Here is a 24,058-nt window from a genome sequence, read left to right as displayed (position 1 = left end):
GAACGAGTACAACTCAAATATTGTAAAGTTTATATGGGTGTCAAATCTTGTACAGCAGACGTTTTTGTTTTAGGCGATAGTGGTAGATTCCCAATTTTTATTCATACTTACAAAAAAGTTTTGTCCTATTGGTATAAATACTGAAATGCCACAAAATAGAGTGACCAAGCATGCTTACCAGCTTGCTATGGCACTCGACAATAACAACAAAGAATCATGGGCTACTCATGTGAAAAATCTTTTGTGTGAACATGGTTTTGGTGAAGTTTGGTTCTGGCAAGGCCCAGGAGACTTTGACACTTTCATTCACAATTTCATTACAAGGGCACAAGATATTTACAAACAAAACTGGTATTCGGAAGTATGCACAAAGGACAAACTCCGGTTGTATTGTAATTTTAAAGTTTCATTCCAACTGAGGATTATCTCAGCTCAAACATGTTTTTTAGATTTAAGAGGGCTCTTGCATGTCTTAGAAGCTGCGGTTTGAGACTTGAAATTGAAAAAGGAAGAGCCCAGGGTATTATATTTGATGATAGGACATGTAAATTATGCAACTCGTTTGAAATAGAAGACGAATATCATTTTATTTGCGTTTGCCCATTATACCATAATTTGAGAAACAAATATTTACCCCGTTGGTCATACTCGCAACCAACGCAAGAAAAATTTTATTCATTGATGTCTTCCACTAAAAACTCAACAATTGTAAATCTTGCTTTATATGTGTTAAAAGCAGAAAAACTAAGAAAAGAATTCTTTGCAACCACATGATGTACTCTTTCCCTTGAGTTTCATCATCATTTTGTTGTTTGTAGTATTTGTGTTGCAATTTGGGCCGGTGGCCTAAAAGAGCAAATAAAGATAATTCATCAATAATTTTTTTCCAAAATGTCATGTGACCTCGATGACCTTTGACCTTGATTATACATATATATGCATATCTCAGTAACCACAAGTTCTATACCCTCCAATTTTGATAGGATATTAGACCTTAAGATGTCACATCTTGTACCTCATTTATAATGCACATATGTATTTCTTGGCTGGCCAATACTGCTAGAGGTCTGATCTTTTTTCCCGATTTAGAACCATAACTTAGACATGCCTCATGTGTTTCAAATTGGGAAAAACGACATAGACCTATGTGCCCATAGATCTCAACATATACACTCCAGTGATACTTCTTAATGACCACATTTTCCTGCCCCATCAAGACTAATACTCCTATTACAAGTGGGGACTATGTCATTGTAAATGACTTGTTGATTTAATGGTTGTATCACAGTATTCGATATATCTAATTCTGTATTTTTTCCATTTTATATTCTGAATAATTACATTAAACATATTTCACTGTCTCCAGTACATTTCATTTAAGTATTTTCACTTCATGCACTTTATCCCTTTCACACATGTTCAAATATCTGACCAGAGAACAAACACTAAATAGTCCAGGATGGGAGCTACAGTGTCATTGACGCTATTTTGTGAATCTTCTGATACCAATGTTTTGCTCACAAATGTTACTGCAGATTTTGTAGAACTGCTGAGTGATATTTATTTATTTTTTGTAAAACAGGTACAATATTCGTGGAATCAAACATATAATCTTCTACCAGCTGCCCACATACCCTCACTTCTACAGTGAAATGTGCAACATGATGACGCTGGGAGCCGGCACTGAGAACAGTTGCACTGCGTTGTACTCCAAGTACGACGCTCACAGACTCTCAGGCATCGTGGGCTTACAGAGATGCTCACACATGCTGTCTTCAGACAAAGCCGTTCACATGTTTGTGACAGGGGAAGAAAGCTGAGACAGGTGGTCTGGAAAGCGGAGACAGGCCTTCGGCAATGAATAAGTGTCGTATACAGAAGTAAAGAAGCCATGTGATGCCCTAAGCAAGCACTTAATGATTAAGTGAATTTCTCCCAACCAGCAATGTAATCTTTCAAATCATTAAATGGCCCAGGAATCTTGGCAGATGGATATGATCCTGATATGGTGTAGCAATTTTATCATAAGTTTTATGAAGATAAGATTTTTTAAACGATTGGCGTTTCTACAAACAGCTCAAGAACTTCATGCATCATATACTATCTCCAAACCTGGATTATTTCTCATCAGACATATCGTGTATTTGGATTAAATTAAAGTGCAAAAGTTTGAATTTGTGTCAGTTTTGTCATTCACACATGAATTGATGACTGAATTTTCAATTTGTCTCAAAGGCATATTTAGAGTTCAGAAACACTTGTGAAATGAAAAATTTTGTTCCTTACATGTACAAGTCAGTACAGGCTTGTTGGTGTGGTCTCAGTTTATTTCCCATTGGTTATAGAGCTATGTGTTGCAGTGCAGGCACCTAGGTGGATGTAACACTACACATACACTTAGTTCTAAAAAGACTGGCCTCTACTTTGGAATTAAAATCTAATCAGACTTTCAAGGCCCTCATGTTATATGGCTGTGATGATGACAGAAAGAATAAAATGTGATCAAAAATGATTTTTTCTGGAACTTTAACCAGTCCATTGCACCTCAACACACTGGAATATCACTTACCTCCACTGGGGTTAACTTAACATATGCCCAGGGGGATGTATGCATACTGCTCTGGGTAAAAAGAGACAGGCAATTCGTTACACATGTAAAAAGATGCACACTAAACTGCTATGCATCTGCGACAGGGAACATCAACTAATCAGGTGTGCAAGAGTCATTGGGATCAGTCAGATGTGTGGCGTCTGTATGTATGTATGCTTGTGTTTACACATACACGCAGACATGTTTAACTATGAGAAACATCTCAGAACATAACCAATTCCTTTGTACTGTCAGCTGCCTTTATTTATGACCACATCTATTTTGGTCATACACAGCGCCCTCTAGACAAGATATAGCCACTCCCTCTGCCAGTGCGACCATGTTTGGAAAAGTGCATTCTCATGTTGTGTTGCAGACAACTTCACATAGATGATGCCATTTTTCTCAGTCTCTGGAGGCACTTGTCAACAAACAAATGCATACTTGGGTCAAATGATGAAAAGTCAAAGATTAATTGCCAAAAAGAAAATCGGGGGTCGTTACCGGTATGCAGTAACTTCACCTAGACACTAGTCGAATGAAGTTATATACAAACAAACTATGCTTGCTAGTAATGCCATGTACGTGATAATAGTGACACTTTGACTGACTGGATATTGGGAAATGACCGCATTTAAAGAAAGCTGAAACTTACATGTAGAAAAGGCACCAATGCAAAACAAGACGTGCATTCTTTTTGTGATGGAACAGTGTAATTTTTGGATTGGTTTTTGTTGTAAAATCTCACAAAAAATAGCAATCTGAAAGTGGCATCATAATTCTAAGCTAACATAAAATGTACAGTATCAACACTCTGTCATGTAAACTGACTCACCGAAACTAGATCACCCTCAAGATGAACGTTCATGTACCCATGAGGCAACACGAATCTCAAAAATAACGCTTTGGTATCACGAGGACAAAAATCCAACGAACAAACACTACAAGTGACAGGATAGTGGTACTGACTAGAAACTTGAGCAGGGAGTGTATTAGGAGAAATGGAAAACGGTGAATCAAAGACACTTGTACTTGAAGTATGACAACAATGAAGAGTACATAATCATGCAAATGTAATTTAATAGATAGACATTGGATAATGGTCATAATTTCTAATCATGATTATAAATTACAATCTTGTAGCACACAGTATCAATATCTTACTAGCATTACACATGCCATATAATTATGCTTTTCCATATGTACATATCATATATTGATATCTAAAATGACAAATTCTCAAAAACAATGTGAGTTCATCTCTGGTGGTGATAATGTCGCATGAAGTAATAAAAAAAAAATTACCTGAGTGGGCCTTCACTAATTCTCCTTTGAAACACAAATACGTTCTAGATGATGAAAGATTCTGCAATTCTACATGGTATATATTTCAGCAATGAAGAACACACAAATACCTCATGAATGAAAGCTACAGGTGCAAAAGAAATGTATATTCATCCGATGGAAACTGCAGGCCAAACATTAATACTATAGCTTCAACCGACATTGAAATTGTACTGGACTTCATCTTTGCCCGAGTAACTTTCCTAAGTTGTGTAGTTCAACTACTCTTGTATAATGTAATTGGTAAACCTACCCCTACAATCTAGTGTGGTATCACCTGACACCCCTCTCATTGTAATGGTTTGAACCCACAACTTTTAGAGGTTAGTCATGAAGGTGAGGGGTGACATGAAAAAATTTGTATTTTGGGGCGATTTTTCCCACTTAAAAGTGCTGGTCAGATTTGTTTGAAATTTGGTATGTAGGTTGTTCAAATTAGTGAAATTTGTATTTTTTTAGGGCAATTTTTTTCTGTTTTTGGTCAAAAAATCTTTTCCTCTGAAACAGCCTGTTAGATTAAGAAAGGTGGTATTGAGTTTGCTTGGATGGACTTCTGCAAGATTTGTTCAAATCATGCTGAATTTGCATATTTGTATTTTTATTTTTTCCTATTTTTTAAAATCTGAACCCGCTCATTATATTTCTTTGAAATTTGATGGGAAGGTCCTTTGGGATGATCTATATCAGTTTAGTACAAATCATGACAAGATCTGAAAAGCTGTATTTTGGGGCAATTTTTGCTGTTTTTGGTCTCAAAATTCTAAAAATCAAAGGTCTTAGAATTTCCATGTCCGATTGCACTTGTATGCAGGTTTGTTGAAATTATGATAAAACTTGCATTCTTGTATTTTCAGGGTATTTTTGCTGGTTTTGGTCAAATGTTAATCTGGACACAGTCTTGTGGACGGGACAGTTGAGCTATGGTTAAATCTTAGTACACAGACATTGTGTGCCAACAGTTGCAGCCAGCCCTGATGTATGCTAATAATCACAAGTTGGACTTTTCCATCCACATGTCCCATTTTAATGAGTGACAAACCAGCCACACTTACTATCTTAATCATCTTAAATATCCCAGCGGAGCTCTATCAGCCACTAGGTCAAATGTTTTCATTTACAAGAAAAAGCATGACTGATATCCAGTGTTTTTGGATGGCTACCCACCTTCTGCCTAATATAGTCAACTGGTTGTCAGGGAACAAGAGATACAGGGTGATACCTACTCAATGAATTTTCTCTGATTACTTTTAACATAAGGAGATACTAGGCGTTAGAAACATCTGTCACAAGTCTAGTACATCCAAATATTTGCATTTATTGAATATAATTTACAGCACATGGTCAGTATTCCTAACAACATAGCAAGACATTTCATCAATGTAATCATTCACCAATGCACTGAGCATGGGCATCTGTCTGTCTTTTTGTGCTTCTATTCCTAATTGATTAAATTGCAAACAGAAATATTCTATTGTTTCCCTTTTGCTTCACAAACTTTCATGACTTGTGACAATCATTTCATGGAAAAGCTTTGGTTGAAGACACAGACATTATGATCTGAGAATTTAGCACATGATCCATCCCAGGTGTATCTTTGATCACCTTTTCACCTGACAAAGGAGTAATGGTAATACGGTAATTGTTTGAAGCATTTACATCAGTCTGCCGTGTGACGGTCACTGAATTTAGCCATTTCAGAAATGGAATACAAGGTTATCTTATTGCATAGTTTTGAAGAAGAAAATAACACACTGTTTTGACAGTGAAATGAAATTTGGTGCCTTGTTAGGGGCCGACTTTGATATCTAATAATACAGAGATGTGAAACCCTGACTGTTGTATTGCAATAAGTATTGCAAATATTCTCACACCAAATTCTACAAACTCTGATCTGATCACTCTCATATTAGGTGTGAGAAAAATCCTAAAATTTGCAGTGACTGCATTCGTGTATAGAGGACCTGTAATGGGTGTTTCAAAACATGGCAATAAATTTTGAAATTTGAGATATTTTTTTATACATCATCTGTTTAAGCTAGCAGAGTTTGCCAGAGTAGCAAGCTCTGTGAATGGAACGCTTGCGTGTCTTCCAGAACAAAATGACTGACTTGTTGACGAGTGATGGATAATGGAAGAAGACTCTATGCCTCTGTTCACAATGACTGCTTGTGTCTACTTTCTGTGATAAAAATGTCTTTCAATAATATGTAATACTCTTTTGTAACAGCAAACTAAAAAAGTCAACGAAAAACAAAGACCTTATAAAAATTTCCAAAATACATATGTCTAAGTAAACTTCTTAAAAAGATGAAAACAAATTACAAATCACACCCTGTGACGATGCTTTCTGTATAAATTGTAAATTTAAGCAATTTTAATTTAAAAAATTTCACGAATCATTGAGAAAAGGAGAGAGTGCATCGACCAACTTTCTGAGGAAACCAATGTTCACATGCCACAATGAGCCATTCACCTGCAAATATTAAAACCAACACTTGAACAAGTCGACCATTTTTACACACATTTAACAGCAGTAGAGATAATTATTTGGATAAATACTTACATCTTACAATCACATCTGTCAAAAGAACATTAATTACATCTATCTCACAAATGATTAAAACCCATCCATAAAACTACCGGATCACAATCGTCATTAACTCTTTTTGAACTCAATGTCAATGTCATTTATCGTTAACCTGGAAGCCCTATTGTGCAAGAATAGAATTAACGGCAGCATCCATGTAAATTTTGGACAAAGGACAAAAGCTATAGTTCCGTAGCACTTCTGCACTGTGTAGGCTGCATACACTTGCCAGAGCAGCGCCGTGACTAGTAGAATATGGAGGTATAATTCTCGTATAAGCCACCATAGGTCAAAGGTGGATTGGTTCCCTTGGTTACTGACGGCTTTGTTGTGATTGGTGTAGACCAGGCCCACTCTGGAAGCAAGGTAACAGGTCAACGGAATCTGACAAAACAGCATCTGTAGTGGAAAATGAAACGAAATCAGAAAAGAAAATGGCGAGCCGCTGTTGTTTCAGTGGCATTCCCAAATTTCAACACTGTTGCTACAACAGTCAAGGAGCATCGGCATGCAGGACCTAAACACACTGATCTTTCCTGCGACAAACAGCAATACCACATAGATGTAACGACGGTTGTCAGATATTGAAATATTTAACATTATTATACATCTACCATCGAGAACAATAGGATTTAACGTGCGCTAAAAAAGCCGTACGGAACGCCCGTTCCGTAACACGGTTTCAAGGTGCCCAATCCCCTGCGGCTGTATCTGCACGTCCATTGTTGAACGGTTTCAAGGGACCCATTGGACGAGTGCCAGAACATGTCTCGCGCGCGCTCTGTACATACGTATGTGTGTGTAGTGGACACACTTCAAAATATGCAGAAGCGCGTCGAGATAGCGTTCCACACTGGCGCAATAAAATCAGAAGAAAAATTGTAGCATTGCACGAAATGGTCACGACTCTAATAATTTGATGCCCCAGCCAGGAATGTAAGATGTATAATAATAAGGTTATCACGAAAATACCGCAAAGGATGCACTCGGACATTGGCGCCGCGTATCGCCCTCCGCTTCGCGTCTCGGCGATACGCTGCGCCAATGTCCTCATGCATCCTTTGCGGTATTTTCGTAATAACCTCATATTATCACACACCCTGATTAATCCATGAATGATGCTATGGAAAAAGTGGCCCAATATTTCCCAACTACAACAAGGCCTGTTCTGCCTATGAGAGGTCACTGGTGCAATTAAAAAGCTGATGTAAATTTACCCTGGTTTCTGTAGGCTGATAAATTCTACTCTCACGTCTCCCTCCTCACAGATGCAGAAGCTAGGATTTTGCTGTTGTTGTAATGTTCATTCACACATATACTGGATAATTTGTGTAATTATCTTGGCTCATGGCGGTGTAACATGTGACCCTGTAAAGCTTTGAGAATTCCCATTGCACTAGCGCAAACTATGATAACCAAAAAACCACTTGATCAATGCCAAGCACACTATGAAAGGTGAAAGTCACTGACTTTGAATCAGTGGCAGAGAGAATAATATACGTACATCTAATCCAGCAGTCACATACGAGAATGCTTCTGGGACGAAAACACCATTGACATACACTCCATACAATGTACTGACACCGACATAACCAGAAATGATTTCACCAATAAACCATGGACCTACAAATAACAATTACGTTCATTGTTTTAACATTCGAAGAGTATTTTTTATCCCCACAAATTTTGCAATACACATTCAATCTCTGATGCAGTATTACTTGCTTATTTGAACATATGCCATGTGATACATAGTGCAGCAATCAGAGTGACTTGAAGAGCGCCCTCAATGCAGGTCACATTCATGCAATACAGCAATGGGTGTAACCAAATTAATAGCTTGCACTATAAAGGTCAACAATGTTAAATGTAATGGTGGTTAATGAACGTATTGCCTCATGGTGTGCTTATGTGCTTCTAGAAATAGATACCAGTCTGTGTGCTAGCTAAATGTAATTTTTGGCTTTCCAAAACTAAACAGAATTGGGCAAATTGGACATTCACAAGTTATAATGAAATTGCTCCAATAATCTTGTACAGATGTAATGTAACACAGTCATACCTAGCACTGTGTAAATCCCAGCAGCAAGCAATGGGTGATAAATAGTGTTGGTTCTTGTTAATAGAACAAACTTTCTCAACCATCTTTTAGAAGTCAGATCTGCAAGAGACAACATTACGAATTACTCTACAGTCTTGGAGACAACCCTTTCCCCACCATGGTACGACCGAAACCAATTGTTATCAACTGAGATTGTGGACCTGTTTACAGGGCATTGGGTGAACAGCTTGAAATGACAAAGATGTACAGTAATTTTTTTTTGTAATTAGAGTATGTATATCCCATATTGCTATCTTAAAATGTTAATCAGCATGAACTAAAGATAGGTTTTTCTACATTCTATAATTTGTGTGCCTAAATTCATAAAATATTGAAGCCTGAATTTATTAACAATGTATGAGTGGTAAAGCAACATTTTTCCATTGACCATTGTTCCAGATATCATCAATGGACAATATATATATATATATATATATATATATATATATATATATATATATATATATATATATATATATATATATATATATATATATACACTTTCACGTCCTGGTGTTATGGACCTTCCTATTTGTATACATATGTATGAACACTTTCCCATTAGATGGATACACATGACAAAAAACAACTGCCAATAAGCAGTGCTGAAGAATATTGGGATCACAGTTAACCATATGGCAATTCAACATAATCATAGGTGGTATGTTACTACTTTAAGTAATACTAAGGTGCCAATGTGCCTAGAAATTGAATTGCTCAACTTTCCTTGAGAGAACTTAACACCATTCACTTTTGAAATTCAGAACAAAAATCAGGGATCACCATGCAAAATTTGGTACTACAGAAACAAATTAGCCAGAAGGTTTACTGACATTGTAAATTCAAAATGGCTGCCATTCCTGTGTTAACTCTATGAGGAAAAAGTAAATTTTCAATTTTTTACATAAGGATCTGGTGAAAACTTGAGTTACTTCGTGAGCTTCAAAATGAGCCCCTGATAAATGGTGTACCAAGAAGTATTGCAAAACTTTGAGTTTAAATACGTCTCTGAGGTGCATTCCACCTTAATTACTAAAGGCTCACTTGGACAAGAAGATTGAAACCACACAGAGAATTGGGTCCAGTATAGTTCAGGTGCACTGGCTGATCTGTTGTTGTTTTCCTATAACATACCTGTCTCCTTGTTGTTGGTAAACCTTCTGATGATTGGAAGAGATAAAACACCAAGACAATATAAACTGAAGAAAATGCTTTTCACCTGTAGATTTAAAACAAAGTAAATATAAACATGTGTTGTCTTTCACGCCATGTTATTGTGCAAGACTGGCCATTTCTCTCAAATGCCACATTCATCCATTTGGTGTCTTTTACCATACACACAAGTATTGGAGAATCGGTGCACCAGTGTAGCTGTGTATTCTGTTCATTGTATCCCTTCTACTTTGGTACTGCTAGTACATGCATTCTTATTGTAGCTACATAAAGATACAGACAATATCAGTGTACACTGGTCCATGCAGTGATGCTCCTGATGTATTTCAACACATACTGTAATTGATAATTATATTTTTATATTCTGACAAGGAGGACAAACGATGGCTGGTTTGTGGTTGTTGTTTTTTTTCATTGAAAATTTTCCTCCAATTGATTCAGTTTGCTTCTAAGATGATTGGAAAGTAAAATTGCAACAGAAGAAATCCTACTCAAATCAAAAGATATAAAATGCATGTTAAAAAGAGAAAATCTAGCATCTTTGTTTAAACAATGTATCACTGCATAAAAAATCCCCAAGTTTGTTCTTGTATTATGATCATGTCTCATCAGAAGATGAGACATGGTCCAGGTTTGTGCAAAATCTATTAGTGTTTTAGTTTAGCCCTGTACATTCAGTAGTACTGATGGATAATGTCACGGCTTACCACATTGGATTTGGTATTTCATCACCAAATTTCTTTTTTTTTTGATGAAATTTGCCTGTCTTTGACAAAATTGGGAAAACACCAAGAGCCAAAATGGAGTTGCTGTGGTTCAGATGATAACATTTACAATGCCAGTGAGAGCTACATACAATTGACCAGTTTATGAGTAGTGCTGTATTTGTCCAAACAAAGCCGAGACAATGAAAAGTCTGACACATACTCACAGTTAGCACCCAGTCTGCCATGAGAATCACCGCTGGCACCAGCCACTGTAATGGCCGACTGCCATCAATGGAGAATTTGTACTCTACGTTGGACTCATGGTTGGCAGAATCCTAGCAGAGAGATGGAAACCAAAACAACTGACGGTCAAATTACTCATTTGCTGTGCATATGGACATAAGAGCTAATGATCAAATGTCAAATTTCCTGTATATCTGGACACAAAAAACAATGATATAACACAACTAATCTGTGTTAAATTGTTACATGTGTGTGTGACTAGTGTACACATGCACACATGTTAACTACATCTGTCAGTTTCTTATCTCTCTCTCTCTCTCTCTCTCTCTCTCTCTCTCTCTCTATATATATATATATATATTATAACACACACACACACACACACACACACACACATATATATATATATATATATATATATATTCACACATATACACACAAAATACTGATTCATACATTTACATGGTTTGAACTATTAACGTGTACCATGCATACTATGTAGTTTATATACACTGTAAATAAATAATAATAACTTCCAACAGAACAGGCTACTCTAAGTGAAGTATAAAAAAGACGCTGCTTCATTACCTTGGCAGTAACACTAATTTTGTGTAGCCCTACACTGTATTGTGTTGGTTCCCATGACAACACATACAGTGGACCTTCCACATGCTGTGCCTGCCCCAGATGTTCATCATTAATTTCTATGGCAACTGAAGTGATTGGTTCTGGAGAAAAAACCAACAACCTGGTAAAATTGGAAAAAAAATCTCAGTGCTATGAAACACTTTATGCACCTTTTATTTTTTGTATTTTAGCATATTAATATGCGTTTAAGACAGGGCCTTTACTTCAACAGTGATTCCTATACACATGTATTTTGTCTCCATTTCATTTTTATCAATAAAAGTTCCTTCAAACGTTTTTTAACCTATTTCCTGTCTTCCTTTGGAAGAAATCAAACTGTCAGCACATACAATGGACAGATACTCTTACCCACAGTCCCTCCACAAAAGGACTGTGACTCTTACCTAATGTGGGTAGAATGTTTCACCTTGCCTATGGGTTCATACTGCGGGCTGAAGAAACGGGCATCTTTGGGATTTGTGATAAGTATCACTGGCCAATCACCAAACTTGACATCAACAAAAGAAAGGAGGTCATGGTCAAAGGCCATGACCCTGTACCTGTAAGGCAACATATATTACATATATATGGATTTAATCAGATTTGTCCTTGACAATATTACCAGGGGAAAAAGTGCCAAAAGCAGGATCATTACAATTGTTCACTTCTCTTGATCATGAGGTCTTTGCAATTCGTGATTTATAAAATGTAAGACTGTTTGACTTTTTCCAAATATCTCGGACAATTTTTATATTTATACACAAAAACTATTCAGAAGGTAAATGTATATGACAATGGAACTGTCACAGAGTCAATATACACATATTTCAGCTTCCAAAATGGTGATCAGGAGTTGTAAAAAGTGATGATGGCATACGCATTGGAAGCTGGAGGGTTAAGGTGGGAGAGAGAGAGAGAGAGAGAGAGAGAGAGAGGCACAGAGCATTACAAAGAACACAGAAGAAACCAGAGAGGTCTGTATGTTTTCTTTTCTGTTCATCCTCTGGAAATATTGCAGCATGCACTGATCAGGTGGGGGTACAACCATCAGAAGATTGTACTGTCATATACTTACACCCGACTGTCTTTCCAATCAGCTACTTCTAACTCTAAAGTACCAGATCTCTCTTGAGCTTGCATATGAAGTACTGCACCACCCAGGCTGTGTAAATGGCCACATAGATGAGCAATACCAGACCTGGTAGGATGCACACACAGTGGGGAATGAGATCGCTGTTTATGTGTGGTAAATGTATCTGCTGCTGGATTGGATGTTCAATGTATTTCCATGACACAAATTCATGATGAATTTGGAATTTGTTATATAATATTTGCTAAATTTAACCATAGTGACAAAATTCAAAAAATTTTCAGAATGTAAATGTCATGTGTAATAGGAGACATACTCTGCAGTGTTGTACACCTGTAATCTGTGCATGACAATTTATGTTCAGAAAAAATGCACAACAAACTCCGGTACATCCAAACCAGTCATGATCACCTAACCAAGCATGGAAACGACGCGCACAATCTCCACTGACAACACTAACTCACTGAGTGAGCAAGAATCTCTGAAAACGTGTTTTTTTCAATATGTCACGTGACCACATTTCAGGCAATCACAACAATTGAAAGATACAGGAGGTGTAATTTACAACAATTATCAAAACTGTACTCAAACTGAGTAACTGTTTGATCAAGTTCATTAAGAATAAATTTTTCACCCTTCCTTGAACTTGTGCTGTTGTCTCTGAGTGCGCAAAAACTGATAGAGGGCGATATCTGACCTCATGACATGGCTCAGACCAGGTGGCGGTGCAAATACTGTAGAAATTGGATAATGCCCGACGTAAATAGTAGAATTGCTTCCTTGTGCCTGCTTGTTAAGTTTTTCTACTGCTTCCATGGAAGACTGGAAGAAAATGGAAAATATTCTGCATTGAAAGTTATGTTCTACTTGACTGTCATATTTTTTTTTATTCTTGTCAACAAACAGCACCTAATCCTGCCTCTGACAAGTTGTTCAGAAAAAAAACTTTAAAATACAAAGCTACAGATATAATAACAGAAAAAAAACAATGTGCACAAGACGCATCATAAAAAACAAACTAAAATCACATGGACAAGGACAAAAGAAACAATGCTTTAAAAATATGTGTAGACTCCAGAAATACGGCAGTATTTATAATGCAATGCAAATAAAAAAATTGAGAAATACGTCCAATGAAACCTCTTTTGGTCACATCAACATGGTGGTAAGTCACAATTCTCTCCCTTGCACACAGGCAAGGAATGTTGAGACTAGATAATGTAAGATGTCAGTGGGCAAGTCAATCATAACGCAGCATATAAGGTTAAAGTAAAAATATGCTAATCGATAGATATTATGTGGTTATATGACACTACAAATATACATTTTCATGTGAACATAGCAACATTTCACACCCTTCATATTGTTCTGAGCTACTTACAGTCACAATGATAACGTCATACATACGACTTCATTAACATGCACGGCCAAAATACGGTTGGTCAAATCTTGTTAAACTTTAATGACTTTTTAAAACATGGAGACACTAATTACAGTAGTTGCTGAAGTAGTATCACATCTGATATTTTCTCCCTAGAATATTTAATGTCATCTCTTTAATACTGCATTTAACTTTTAACAATGACAATGTTGCACAATTTCTCTGTAAAACATATTTTAAGGATATCAAGGATCCCATTTGCATATTCAAACACTCAAGGTATTACAGTGTCAAAAATTTCTGGCAGTCATGGGAGTGAAAAGGTTAACCTCAACCAGCATAGCCACAAATTGAGAATAAAGTCACTAATGAAAGCCTAGAACCCATGGCTACGTACCTCTTCAAATACTCCAAAGAAATTAAATGGTCTTCTTGGTCCTGGCATAGGGATGGAATCTACGACTATGAAGGAATAAGTTCCGAAGGGTAGTCTCTGCTGATATAGGAAATGACTGAGTTCTCCTTTCTGACCCATTTCCGAGTACTGTCTGTTGGAATATGATAAAATATACCAATAGCGTATTTTAACTAATGAATCTACACTAGATTACTCACAATGTCTTTACTAGTGTAGGAGTTCTCTAGGTAGCATTCTTGAGTCCATTTATATTTTTGATAAAATTTCATGATTGACATGACTCAAGTGTACATAAATAATATTCTGTAACAACACCAGTCAAACAATCTGATTCTCTTTGTCAGTGAGCAAATGTATATGCTAATGTAAAATTTTAGGATAAACTGTATAATACTCCGAGATTTAAAGAGGCACTCCCACTGGTAACATTTATAAAACACATTTTTTTAATGCCAACGGTCGATATTTGACATGGCGACTGCGCGCGGATCGCGAGATATCAATAAAAAACATGTCCTCAAAAAAGTTAAAGTTTGAATTCCGGTGGCCCACCTGAATTCAGCTTCCGAACATAGACGTTCGGCACTGGGGCCATTGTCAACTAAGCTATGGAGTACGAGTCTACGCTGACGCTGCTGTACGCCACAGCAGTACCACTCGCGTTGGTGAGCGGTCATGTCCCATGGGAGAAAGCCGAGTCCTACTGACTCGGCAAAAAAACGAAAAACAAAGTTTGCTGATTCCACCAGAATTCGCACAGGTGACTAGCACAGATAGGTGCGGTAATACATAGTATGCATAGTGGCCGCCACGTGGTGTGCGCGCATACCACACGCGGCGGCCGCTATGTATCGAACCACGCGTAACTGTGCGGCAGACGACAAAATGTAGTCATCAGAGGCAACTAATATTTTACACGTAAAAACTGATATCTATGTGGTATTGTTCAAAAATTTAATACAACTGATTGAGAATAATGAAAACGACAAAAACTAAGGAGAAGTTTTAAAAAAGAATTACCAGAGGTAAAGGCATTGATAATGATGTATATAAAGTCATCGCAGTAAGAGGTAAATTAATTGCGTCATTCGAACGTTTTTGGACTCCTTAGAATATCGTCAATCAGCACAACAACACACTTTCGGGGGATTTCGGGTCATAACCAGAAACGATCGTAAAACTTCGGGATGTGAAAAATACGCTCGGGAAATGACATGTTTGTATCGATATCTCGCGATCCGCGCGGAGTCGCCACGTCAAATATTGACCGTTGGCATTAAAAAATGTGTTTTAAAAATGTTACCAAGTGGGAGTGCCTCTTTAATATCAGAGACTTACCTAAACAAGTTCATGTGACTTTCCATTGACGGGACATCAAATGCATCTGAAAAATGAAGACAATTTTCATGAAAACTGGAAACACAGGGGAAAAAAACGGGAACTCACATTTGATTGAGAACATGAAAACACTTATTTCTCAAAGTGCACAGAGCCGGAAAGCTTGCTTGATGAATAAGTACTCAGTGAATATTTCAAGAGCACATAAAAGTAACGGCTGCTAAGGTTGTAGAGTTGTTCTTGAATGTAATAAGTGGCATCTACAGAAAATCAAACACTTCATTATACAAAGTGGAACAGAGGATGTTTCAGTACAGTGCCCATATGTTTTTATTCAGTCTTGGTCCCTTGAGATGTAGTTGCAAGCTATTGCTCCCTTGAGATGTAGTTGCAAGCTATTGCTCTGATTACATTCAAGTATCTGATTATATTCAATTTTTTTGATGAATCACAGAAAATTTACTGAAAAATGACTGAGTATTATCCCCACACACTTACACACTGGCAGATAATACATTTTCAAATGGAAATGATGCACACACATGGCACTTGCAGAATTGAAATTGTGCATGAACAATAAATTAACCCTATGAGTGCTGTAATTTTTCCCTCCAAACTTTAGTGCAACATTTTACCAATTCTTATGATTTTTTCTGTAATTTTTTGATAATTTTGGACCAAATGGACATCACTTGACATCAGCTACAGTTTTTGATCAAAATTTTGGGAAAAAACTGAGAAAAATTGCCTGGGTTACACATTTCATAAAGGTGACAAAAACTGACTTTGGCACGCAAAGGGTTCATATAAGCTGGCTGATATGATCACTTTTATATGGAAGATACATTTTTTCCTAATCAGTATGCCAACTTCACCATCACATGTATTCCTGAATTATTTCAAATTTGAATGAAATAAATGGGTACAAATCTTTCACTCTCAACTCCAATTGCCTGTGTATTAATGCTGCCTGTGTATTAATGCTGAGTGAAAATCATGAATTACAAAGACAGCTACGTTGCATTGCCCGGAGTGCAACGTACCAGCTGTTATTTAACTGTCATATATTTTGATAGTACACCATGTTAATGTAATTCTAAACACAGTTTCTGATGCTGTATCACGTTTGTCTCAAACCTGAGTAATTTTACAAACTTCAAAAGATGAAAAACCTCTGAAGTGAAATCAACAATATTTCATATCAGATTTGATATACTGATGTAAGCAGGGAACAGAATTCAGATGATTGGTTATATGTAAATTATTCTTCAATGTTGGCTGGCATGGCAGTGACTGAAGCATGTAATGTATGGATACAAGTGTTTTTATATCACTCCTGGCAAATATCTTATGTGAAACCATGCTTGTCAGCTGGCAATATATAATCAGTAACTACACCAGCTTTCAATCCTATCGACACAAAGGGACCTTGTCTTTAACACCAAATATAAAACAAAATTTTTCACAATATGTTACCCATATCACAGTATTTGGGTTTCACACAATGCTGACAATCTGTGTTTTGTCTTAACAGTTACGCGACCTCTGACCTTACCATGATTGCCGCGGATATCAATCCATGTTGTTCTTTCTAACACTCTGGTGTGTTTCAGAATGTTGTGGTATGTTTGCCACTCTACTTCGTACTGTGTTGAACCCATGTTGTAAACATCTTTGGCATCGGTCAGATCACCTGTACAGGAGGAAAACATCATGCACAGCAGTGAAAGCTCTGTTTGAGAGTTTAGAGCCTAGGGTATGCAACAGGGAAAGTATGTTTATTGCACTATTTCATTTTACAGGATGGATTTCACTCAATTGTGTTCCTTGTTCCCTAGGATCCATTTTCTGGGTATCACTTTTACGATAATATTTTCATTTTACACATAATTTCACAAAGTCCTGGCTGATCATTTCATAATTTTTGAAAATCATTTGCGGCTTCTCAATTTTCCAGGACTTTCCAGCAGGTTTCAAGTTCAAGGACTCTTCAGGAGTATACAGACCCTATTTAATTTGTACGGAAAAAAGAGCCCATAGTCTTGGATTTGATGGCCTTGAAATGTTGAGATAGCCATAGGAAGAAGTACCCTATGGGAGCAAAGAATGGCCTGAAATAAAAGGAAATATTACATTTGAATTCACTCACCTGTGGCTAGAACTAGAGGTGGGTTTATCACTGCGATATTTTCTTCACAAAATCTCTTGAATTCTGGTGCTCTCTGGGGGTCTCTAAAGCGACTAATATGAATATCTGAAATCTGTTCAGAAAAGAATTATTGGAGTTTTTACACCGCTAAGTTAACTCAATGACATTGCCTAACATCTTTGTAAAATCTTGCTTGGGGCATTCAGCTTACGGTTAGACCATTTTCATAGAACAACTTTATGGGAGATGAAAAGAGTTCCTTTTTTTCAATTCAACAGCTGTAATATGTTGTTCATCTTGATTAGCTGCCTTGAATTGTAAAATCCTAGTACACAGAATTCACATTTGTTTCACAAGAAATCAGGATATATTGCATGGATTTAATGGATTGATAAATTATATTTTTTTAGAGTAGCCCATATACTTCCGTTTTTCTTGTCCATTCACAGTGCTTTCCATGATAGAGATTATAAAGACCATTGCAGCGGAGTTGAATGGGGAGGAAAATATTCTTACGGCCATAAATATCGGGATGAGTTGTTGTCACAGATTTGTTCTGACATCGTCACTGCAGTGCTGCTTACACTCGTCCTTACAAGATCACTATGCTTGTAAACGATTGATTTCTCTGCTCTGGCTTTTTTCTGCATACATGTACCGGGTATTTCCAAGTGACTGTCAACTCATTCCACAGCAGAACAAGAAGATATAAAGAAATCTATACCTCTCCGACTCCCAGTGTTTTCTCCAGGACACGGGATTGCACAAACCCCCCCTATCTAATCAAAATCCCCCCCCCAGGTAAAGTCACATAAGCTTTCTATCTGCAGAAGGGTTAGACAAAGCTGAAAGACTGTCTTTTATTTGATATTTGATCAATGCTATAACCTAAATTTACCTTGAACATAATTTTAATTTGCATCACTCAAATTTGCATAATTTATTATAATCTCCCTCAAAGAGAACCAATTTCCCCCCACAATTTTTGAGCAGAGGGCAATATTCCCCCTTGTGACAGAAACCTTGTGAAAACACTGCTCTCCCCTGGCCAGTCCAAGGGTATCTATCAATCCAAGGAATCTACAAGGGTCAAGCCAGCTTTTGCAGTAATGAAACGGAAACCTCAACGGACAAGTACTTACATGTACAAACCACCACAGATTGTCCATTGTGTCAGCTGGGAACGGCGGTTCTTGGTCCCTCGGATGAGGTGGTCCAGTGTACTCCACTGGCACTGTGTAGTAATTCCGTATCATACATAATACTGTGACGGCAATGGCGACCAGGAGAGCAATGGCTGCTGCCGGGATCTTAGTCATGCTACTGACTTTTCACATCAACGGTACTTTCTGATGCCAAGATGAATAATGGCTGATACTTATCTCTCTCAGCCAAGGCACACCTGACTGGGGATAAAACAATTGAAAACCGAAAAAGGAGAGAGGTGAATGACCAGATGACCTTCCATGATTGCCCTATCATTATTATCAAGCACAGTGAATTGTGCCCACAAAGCACCCTGTAGCCAACTTCCCACATTATAGAATCTTGGCAACAGTGCATACATCACATAAGGAGCGTATCTGACTTTGAAAGATCATCTGCAAAGCATTAAGATTTCTGGATAAATTTTTATCTTTAAATCTTTACTTACTACCTTCACAATTTATTATTATTATTATTTATTAATTTAGCTTTTGGTATATCCATTTTTTTAACCTGTTCTTCCCAATTCCCAATAAACAGATCCATGCTCACAATGGACAACAATTGATTTGGTTCAAACCATTGTGGTGAAAAGGTTAAAGGTTGAATTGCACACATTCACAGAGATTCAGAGGACTGGTTTTAAAGTGGTTCATATTTCATCACATGTGCAAATCTTTTCCTCTTTTATCATACCTTTTTCTCATATGATTCTTATTATATCCAAGTCAAATTTTTTTTCAGATTTTTGCAAAAATTTTGACGGTAGCAAATGAAATATGATGTTCATTTGGTCCAAAATTATCGAAAAAATTACAGAAACAATTCATAATAATTTGTAAAATGTTGCAGTGAAATTTTGGTTCGAAAAATTACAGCACTCAAAGGGTTACTGCCTACCTGCAATGCACAAATATTATGAAAATGCTAGATTGTGGGAAGGAAAATGCCTGATACCACCTGAAGTTAATGAAAAAGCATTTAGCATCCTGTAATGGGCAAGTTACCTGTAACTGATCAAATTTCAAATCACATTGTGTCTCTGCATCACTACTTTTCAATGCAGCGCTCACACAAATGACTTGGCTTAATCAATTGAATGCTAATTCACTCATGGCTAAAAAACACTGCATCATAATCAACCCACAAGGTCAACAACAATGTGCTGCAGAGTCATTCAACCAGGTTGTATCAATGAAACTCAAGCTCACTGTACAGTGGATATGCCATTGGACATACAACGTCATGAATTCGACTGAACTGTCACATTGAACGACCTTCAGCGATTCATATGACTATATCAATGCACTTAATGTGATTAACCATTATCATTGAATTCAACCTGGCTTTATCAATGAGCTACCCAATACAGTTATCCACTGTAATTATTCTAGCAATTTTTAGAGTAATGAGTATACCTGGTCATGCACAATTTTATTAAGATTTCTTGCTGGATAGTTTTTTGAAATGATACTTTAATAGATCAGTATAACATGCATTAAATCTCTGCTTCAACAGAATTAGCATATTTAACTCGAAAAAATGACCAGAGGCGGTGTTCCCTTATTACCTTGTGCTAAAAGCAGAAAACAAACATTATTCACTAATTAGATTTCAAAATTACTTTTCTGTTTCTCCATCCAACTGCTACTGAGTATACCTGAATGCAGTATGGGTGCCTGTCACATTTCAGTTGAGACAGATGACCCATGGGACTCACTGACTGTCGTGCGAAGAGAGTTTTTCGATGACTCACTGAGAATAACGAGACTGTTAGACTGATCATATAAATCAGTGAGTCAGATTATGGCCTGGCTGCCTGGCCGATTTGATAGACATTCATCAGGGCAGCCATCTTCCACACTTGATTTCAAGCATGGCTTGTGTCATCTGACATCATAATATTTACGACCTCCGAGTAAAACAATTGCTTTTTTTACTCACACGTTACATGCTATGCCTGCATAAAACAAGTCAGCAAACAACGTTATAACACACTTCATACATCGAACGTTGCGCGCTCCATAGGATTCAATGGTAACTCATCGATGACGTTATGGGCCACATATTCATCATTTGACAGAAGGTGAATCGGACCCATTTTTCAATTTGATAACTTTGGGATTTAAATATGTGCAAATTACGTGTTATACATAGGAAATCCTGTTTTTAGAAAATTATGCATGAAAAATTGACAAACTGCAGAAAAAGTAAATATATCAATGCATATGTATGTATGTATTCAGACTGAAAAAGAAGCTTCCCAGCCTTCATGAAAGGTTGTAGGGCACAGGTCGTGGAAGAAGGCATTTACTTTGAATATTGGAATTTCAAATCCAGAGATCCTGGATACTCTGCTTACACAAGTAGATGGCAGATGTAAATTCTCAGCGTCATTGTACATAATTACGACAGAGTCAAGGGAAGTACAACTGGGAAAAACGGAAATTTAAACAAATTCCACCAAGTTTGTGAGTAGTACTGGACAAAATTTGGCTCATAAACAATGCTCCCCACACCTGTAACATGGATACCATGTATTTTTTTTCCAGCACACTGCTTAGTTAGCATCTCAAATAATGAAATATAAGTCATAATACAGTGCACTGGAGAGACCTGTGGCAATAATGCTACTACCCTTTCAGTGCTCTAATTTTTCCCATCAAAATTTTTGTGCAACATTTTAGCACTTTTTATGATTTTTTCTGTCATTCTATTGATAATTTTGGATCCAATGGATAGCACTTTTCATAGGCTACAGTTTTTGATCAAAATTTTGGGAAAAGTCTGACACCTGGAAATCTGGACATATAAAAATTGTCTCGATTATATTCTATAAAGGAGACAAAAATTGACTTTGGCACTCAAAGGGTTAAAATTGCAAACAACATTTTTATGTTTTGTTTTTCTACAGTCAAATGATAAATATTTTAACGCTTAGAATGCCAAAGTTAATTTTTTTTGTCTTTATACAATATACCCTGGTCAATTTTTTTTTCAGATTTTTGCCAAATTTTGATAAAAAACTATAGCCAATAAAATGTGATTTCCATTTGGTCCAAAATTATCCCCAAAAAAATCATAAAAATTCATAAAAATTGATAAAATGTTGCAGTAAAACTTAGATGACAAAAATTAGAGCACTCAAAGAGTTATAAGCAATGCCCTTGACAAGTATTCGGTTTGAATCATGTCTCCTGTCATTATATGATAAATGATGGAATGGCAGACTGCATCATGCAAAGTTCAAATGACTCCCCACCTAGTGTAGCTCTGCATGGCAGGGCTGTGTGTTATCGGCGAGGCCATATAACACCGGTGACACACTATGCAGCCCTGCCATGCTGAGCTACACCTAGTGTTACTTTAGATAGTCCATCCCATTCAATCCCAGAGTGTTCAGATTTTTTTCAAATTGTTCCCAGTTGTCAGCGACAGGTAATCAAAGGACAGGAGATACTCCCGGAAAGTTTGACCTATTTCATGGGTGAGAAAACTAATGCAAAAAAAACCAGACAATGATAAGACAATCAAAACTAGAGGATGGCGGTCGTATTGTATGCTGTCCCACAGACTCCGACTCCGAGCAGGCTTCCTTTTCTTGTTCAGAGGAGCTGCTCAAATTCTTTGACAGAAATCAAATGACTGAACAGTGGCAAGACATTTCGGTTTCAATTGACTTTGCAGAAAAAAAATGTAGGTGAAGTTGCCGACGAAATTCAGATAACCTGACATATATATTTTGATTAGGCACATCGCTAAAACAAAAGTTATAATTAACAATTCAAATTTTATAAAGTGTCCACAAAGGCTCATTAGGAAAGCTAAAGTGTAAAGCTAAAGGTTTCTGTTTTGGCAACCCAATAAAGCGAGCTTACTTTCGGTATGACACAAGACTAGGAGGAAATCAAATTTTACCGCACCAACTTCCACAATTTTACTGTTAGTATTGATATGCGCTGGGTATGACGGGAGTGTGGCCTTACAAGGACGTAGCCTAATAATAACAGTAGGTTGGACAGTGAACAATATACAGGTGAACATAAATATATACATGTACATTCAGAATTATATTAATCAGTTTTGTCACTAATTTCTGCGATCGCTAACTCAACACTCGACAAAATATATAAAAAAAAAATCATCCGGTGTCACCAGCTACAGGACAACGGGATGGAGACATATAAATGAGACACTAGACGTGCTTCATCAAATGTCATATGACAGATGTGGTCATCATGATATTGAACAGAAGTCTGCTATTCGGTGCGTTGAATCCTGATTATACCTGAGGCCGTGCAGCGTGACTGACGAGTTCAGCTGCGTCGTAAAGAGGCACGCAGACAGTCGAATGAATGGCTAAGAGCGTTCCAGTAGGCAAGGATGTGATGAGCGGAAATGTGTGGTGAAACCGGGGGTTAAACCTACCTTGAAATACAGTGAATGCGTGCAATAAGAACTGGTTTCGTTTCAAACGTACTCTTCAGTTAATTCGGTGGGTTTGAAGCAATTCACAGCAAAAGTAGCCGACGACGAAATGCTCTTGTGGGTCGCCATTTTGACAAAGTGCGATGAACGAAGAAATTGGTGTGAGGGCGCACAAACTGATGAAGCAGCTAGTTCACGATAAAACTGCCAGACTGACAACATATCCTAGCATTGTTCACAGACTAGCGAGAAGCATTAGACCTCAGCTATGATTCATGCAAGAAGCCACCGAAAGAAAATAGAGAGGTCGGTTTTATCTATATAGTTTTGTTAGTTACGCATCTGAGATGACAATTTTGAACTTTTGCTGGAGCTATAAGGGGAACGACGCAGCAAATATCGTAGACATGTTGTAGGCCTATTTTAGGTTCGCTTTAAAAAGTAAACTGAATATTCTATAAACACCTTCGAGTCTAAAAATTGTTGAATAGGCCTGGATGAATTTCAAAGAACTTAGACCTTCACTTTTGGGAGCATCACGTCACTGCAGGCTCGTCACTGCCATTATAAAGATAAGAAAGTCAAACTTCCAAAAGAAGTGCGGCTTTTCGGTAAAATAGTGCTACTTCTAACCATAGACCCTCAAGAAAAAGTTTTTCTTGAGGGTCTATGTTCT

At 37.1% G+C, this 24,058-nt stretch overlaps 2 protein-coding genes across 3 annotated transcripts in view; one reads left to right on the top strand and one right to left on the bottom strand.

Moving 5' to 3' along the window:
- The window catches only part of LOC139150624 (U3 small nucleolar RNA-associated protein 25 homolog), a 31,566-nt gene extending 26,296 nt beyond the window's left edge, over window positions 1-5,270 (top strand). The window contains 1 exon segment of the mRNA XM_070723061.1: window positions 1,583-5,270. Coding sequence (XP_070579162.1) covers window positions 1,583-1,820 — 238 coding nt within the window. The 3' untranslated portion in view covers window positions 1,821-5,270.
- Window positions 3,651-23,541, bottom strand: LOC139149683 (transmembrane protein 62-like). 2 transcript variants are annotated; one of them, XM_070721547.1, is made up of 15 exons: window positions 23,383-23,541; window positions 18,891-19,154; window positions 17,749-17,860; window positions 17,155-17,292; window positions 15,600-15,645; window positions 14,241-14,391; window positions 13,160-13,284; window positions 12,448-12,570; window positions 11,777-11,932; window positions 11,334-11,493; window positions 10,727-10,837; window positions 9,757-9,841; window positions 8,584-8,682; window positions 8,026-8,144; window positions 3,651-6,920 (listed from the first exon to the last, which is right to left on the bottom strand). In XM_070721547.1, exons 2-15 carry the CDS (start codon window positions 19,065-19,067, stop codon window positions 6,591-6,593), a joined length of 1,932 nt encoding a protein of 643 aa, XP_070577648.1. In that variant the 5' UTR covers window positions 19,068-19,154; window positions 23,383-23,541; the 3' UTR covers window positions 3,651-6,590. The 2 variants fall into 2 exon arrangements, with proteins under 2 accessions (XP_070577648.1, XP_070577649.1); XM_070721548.1 differs by having other exon boundaries at window positions 18,891-19,150; window positions 23,383-23,539.
- Between the last annotated feature and the right edge of the window lie 517 nt (window positions 23,542-24,058).

Source organism: Ptychodera flava, chromosome 14 (assembly GCF_041260155.1).
Source record: "Ptychodera flava strain L36383 chromosome 14, AS_Pfla_20210202, whole genome shotgun sequence".
In the NCBI taxonomy this organism is placed as follows: Eukaryota; Metazoa; Hemichordata; class Enteropneusta; family Ptychoderidae; genus Ptychodera; species Ptychodera flava.
This window is presented reverse-complemented; position numbering and strand designations above follow the sequence as displayed.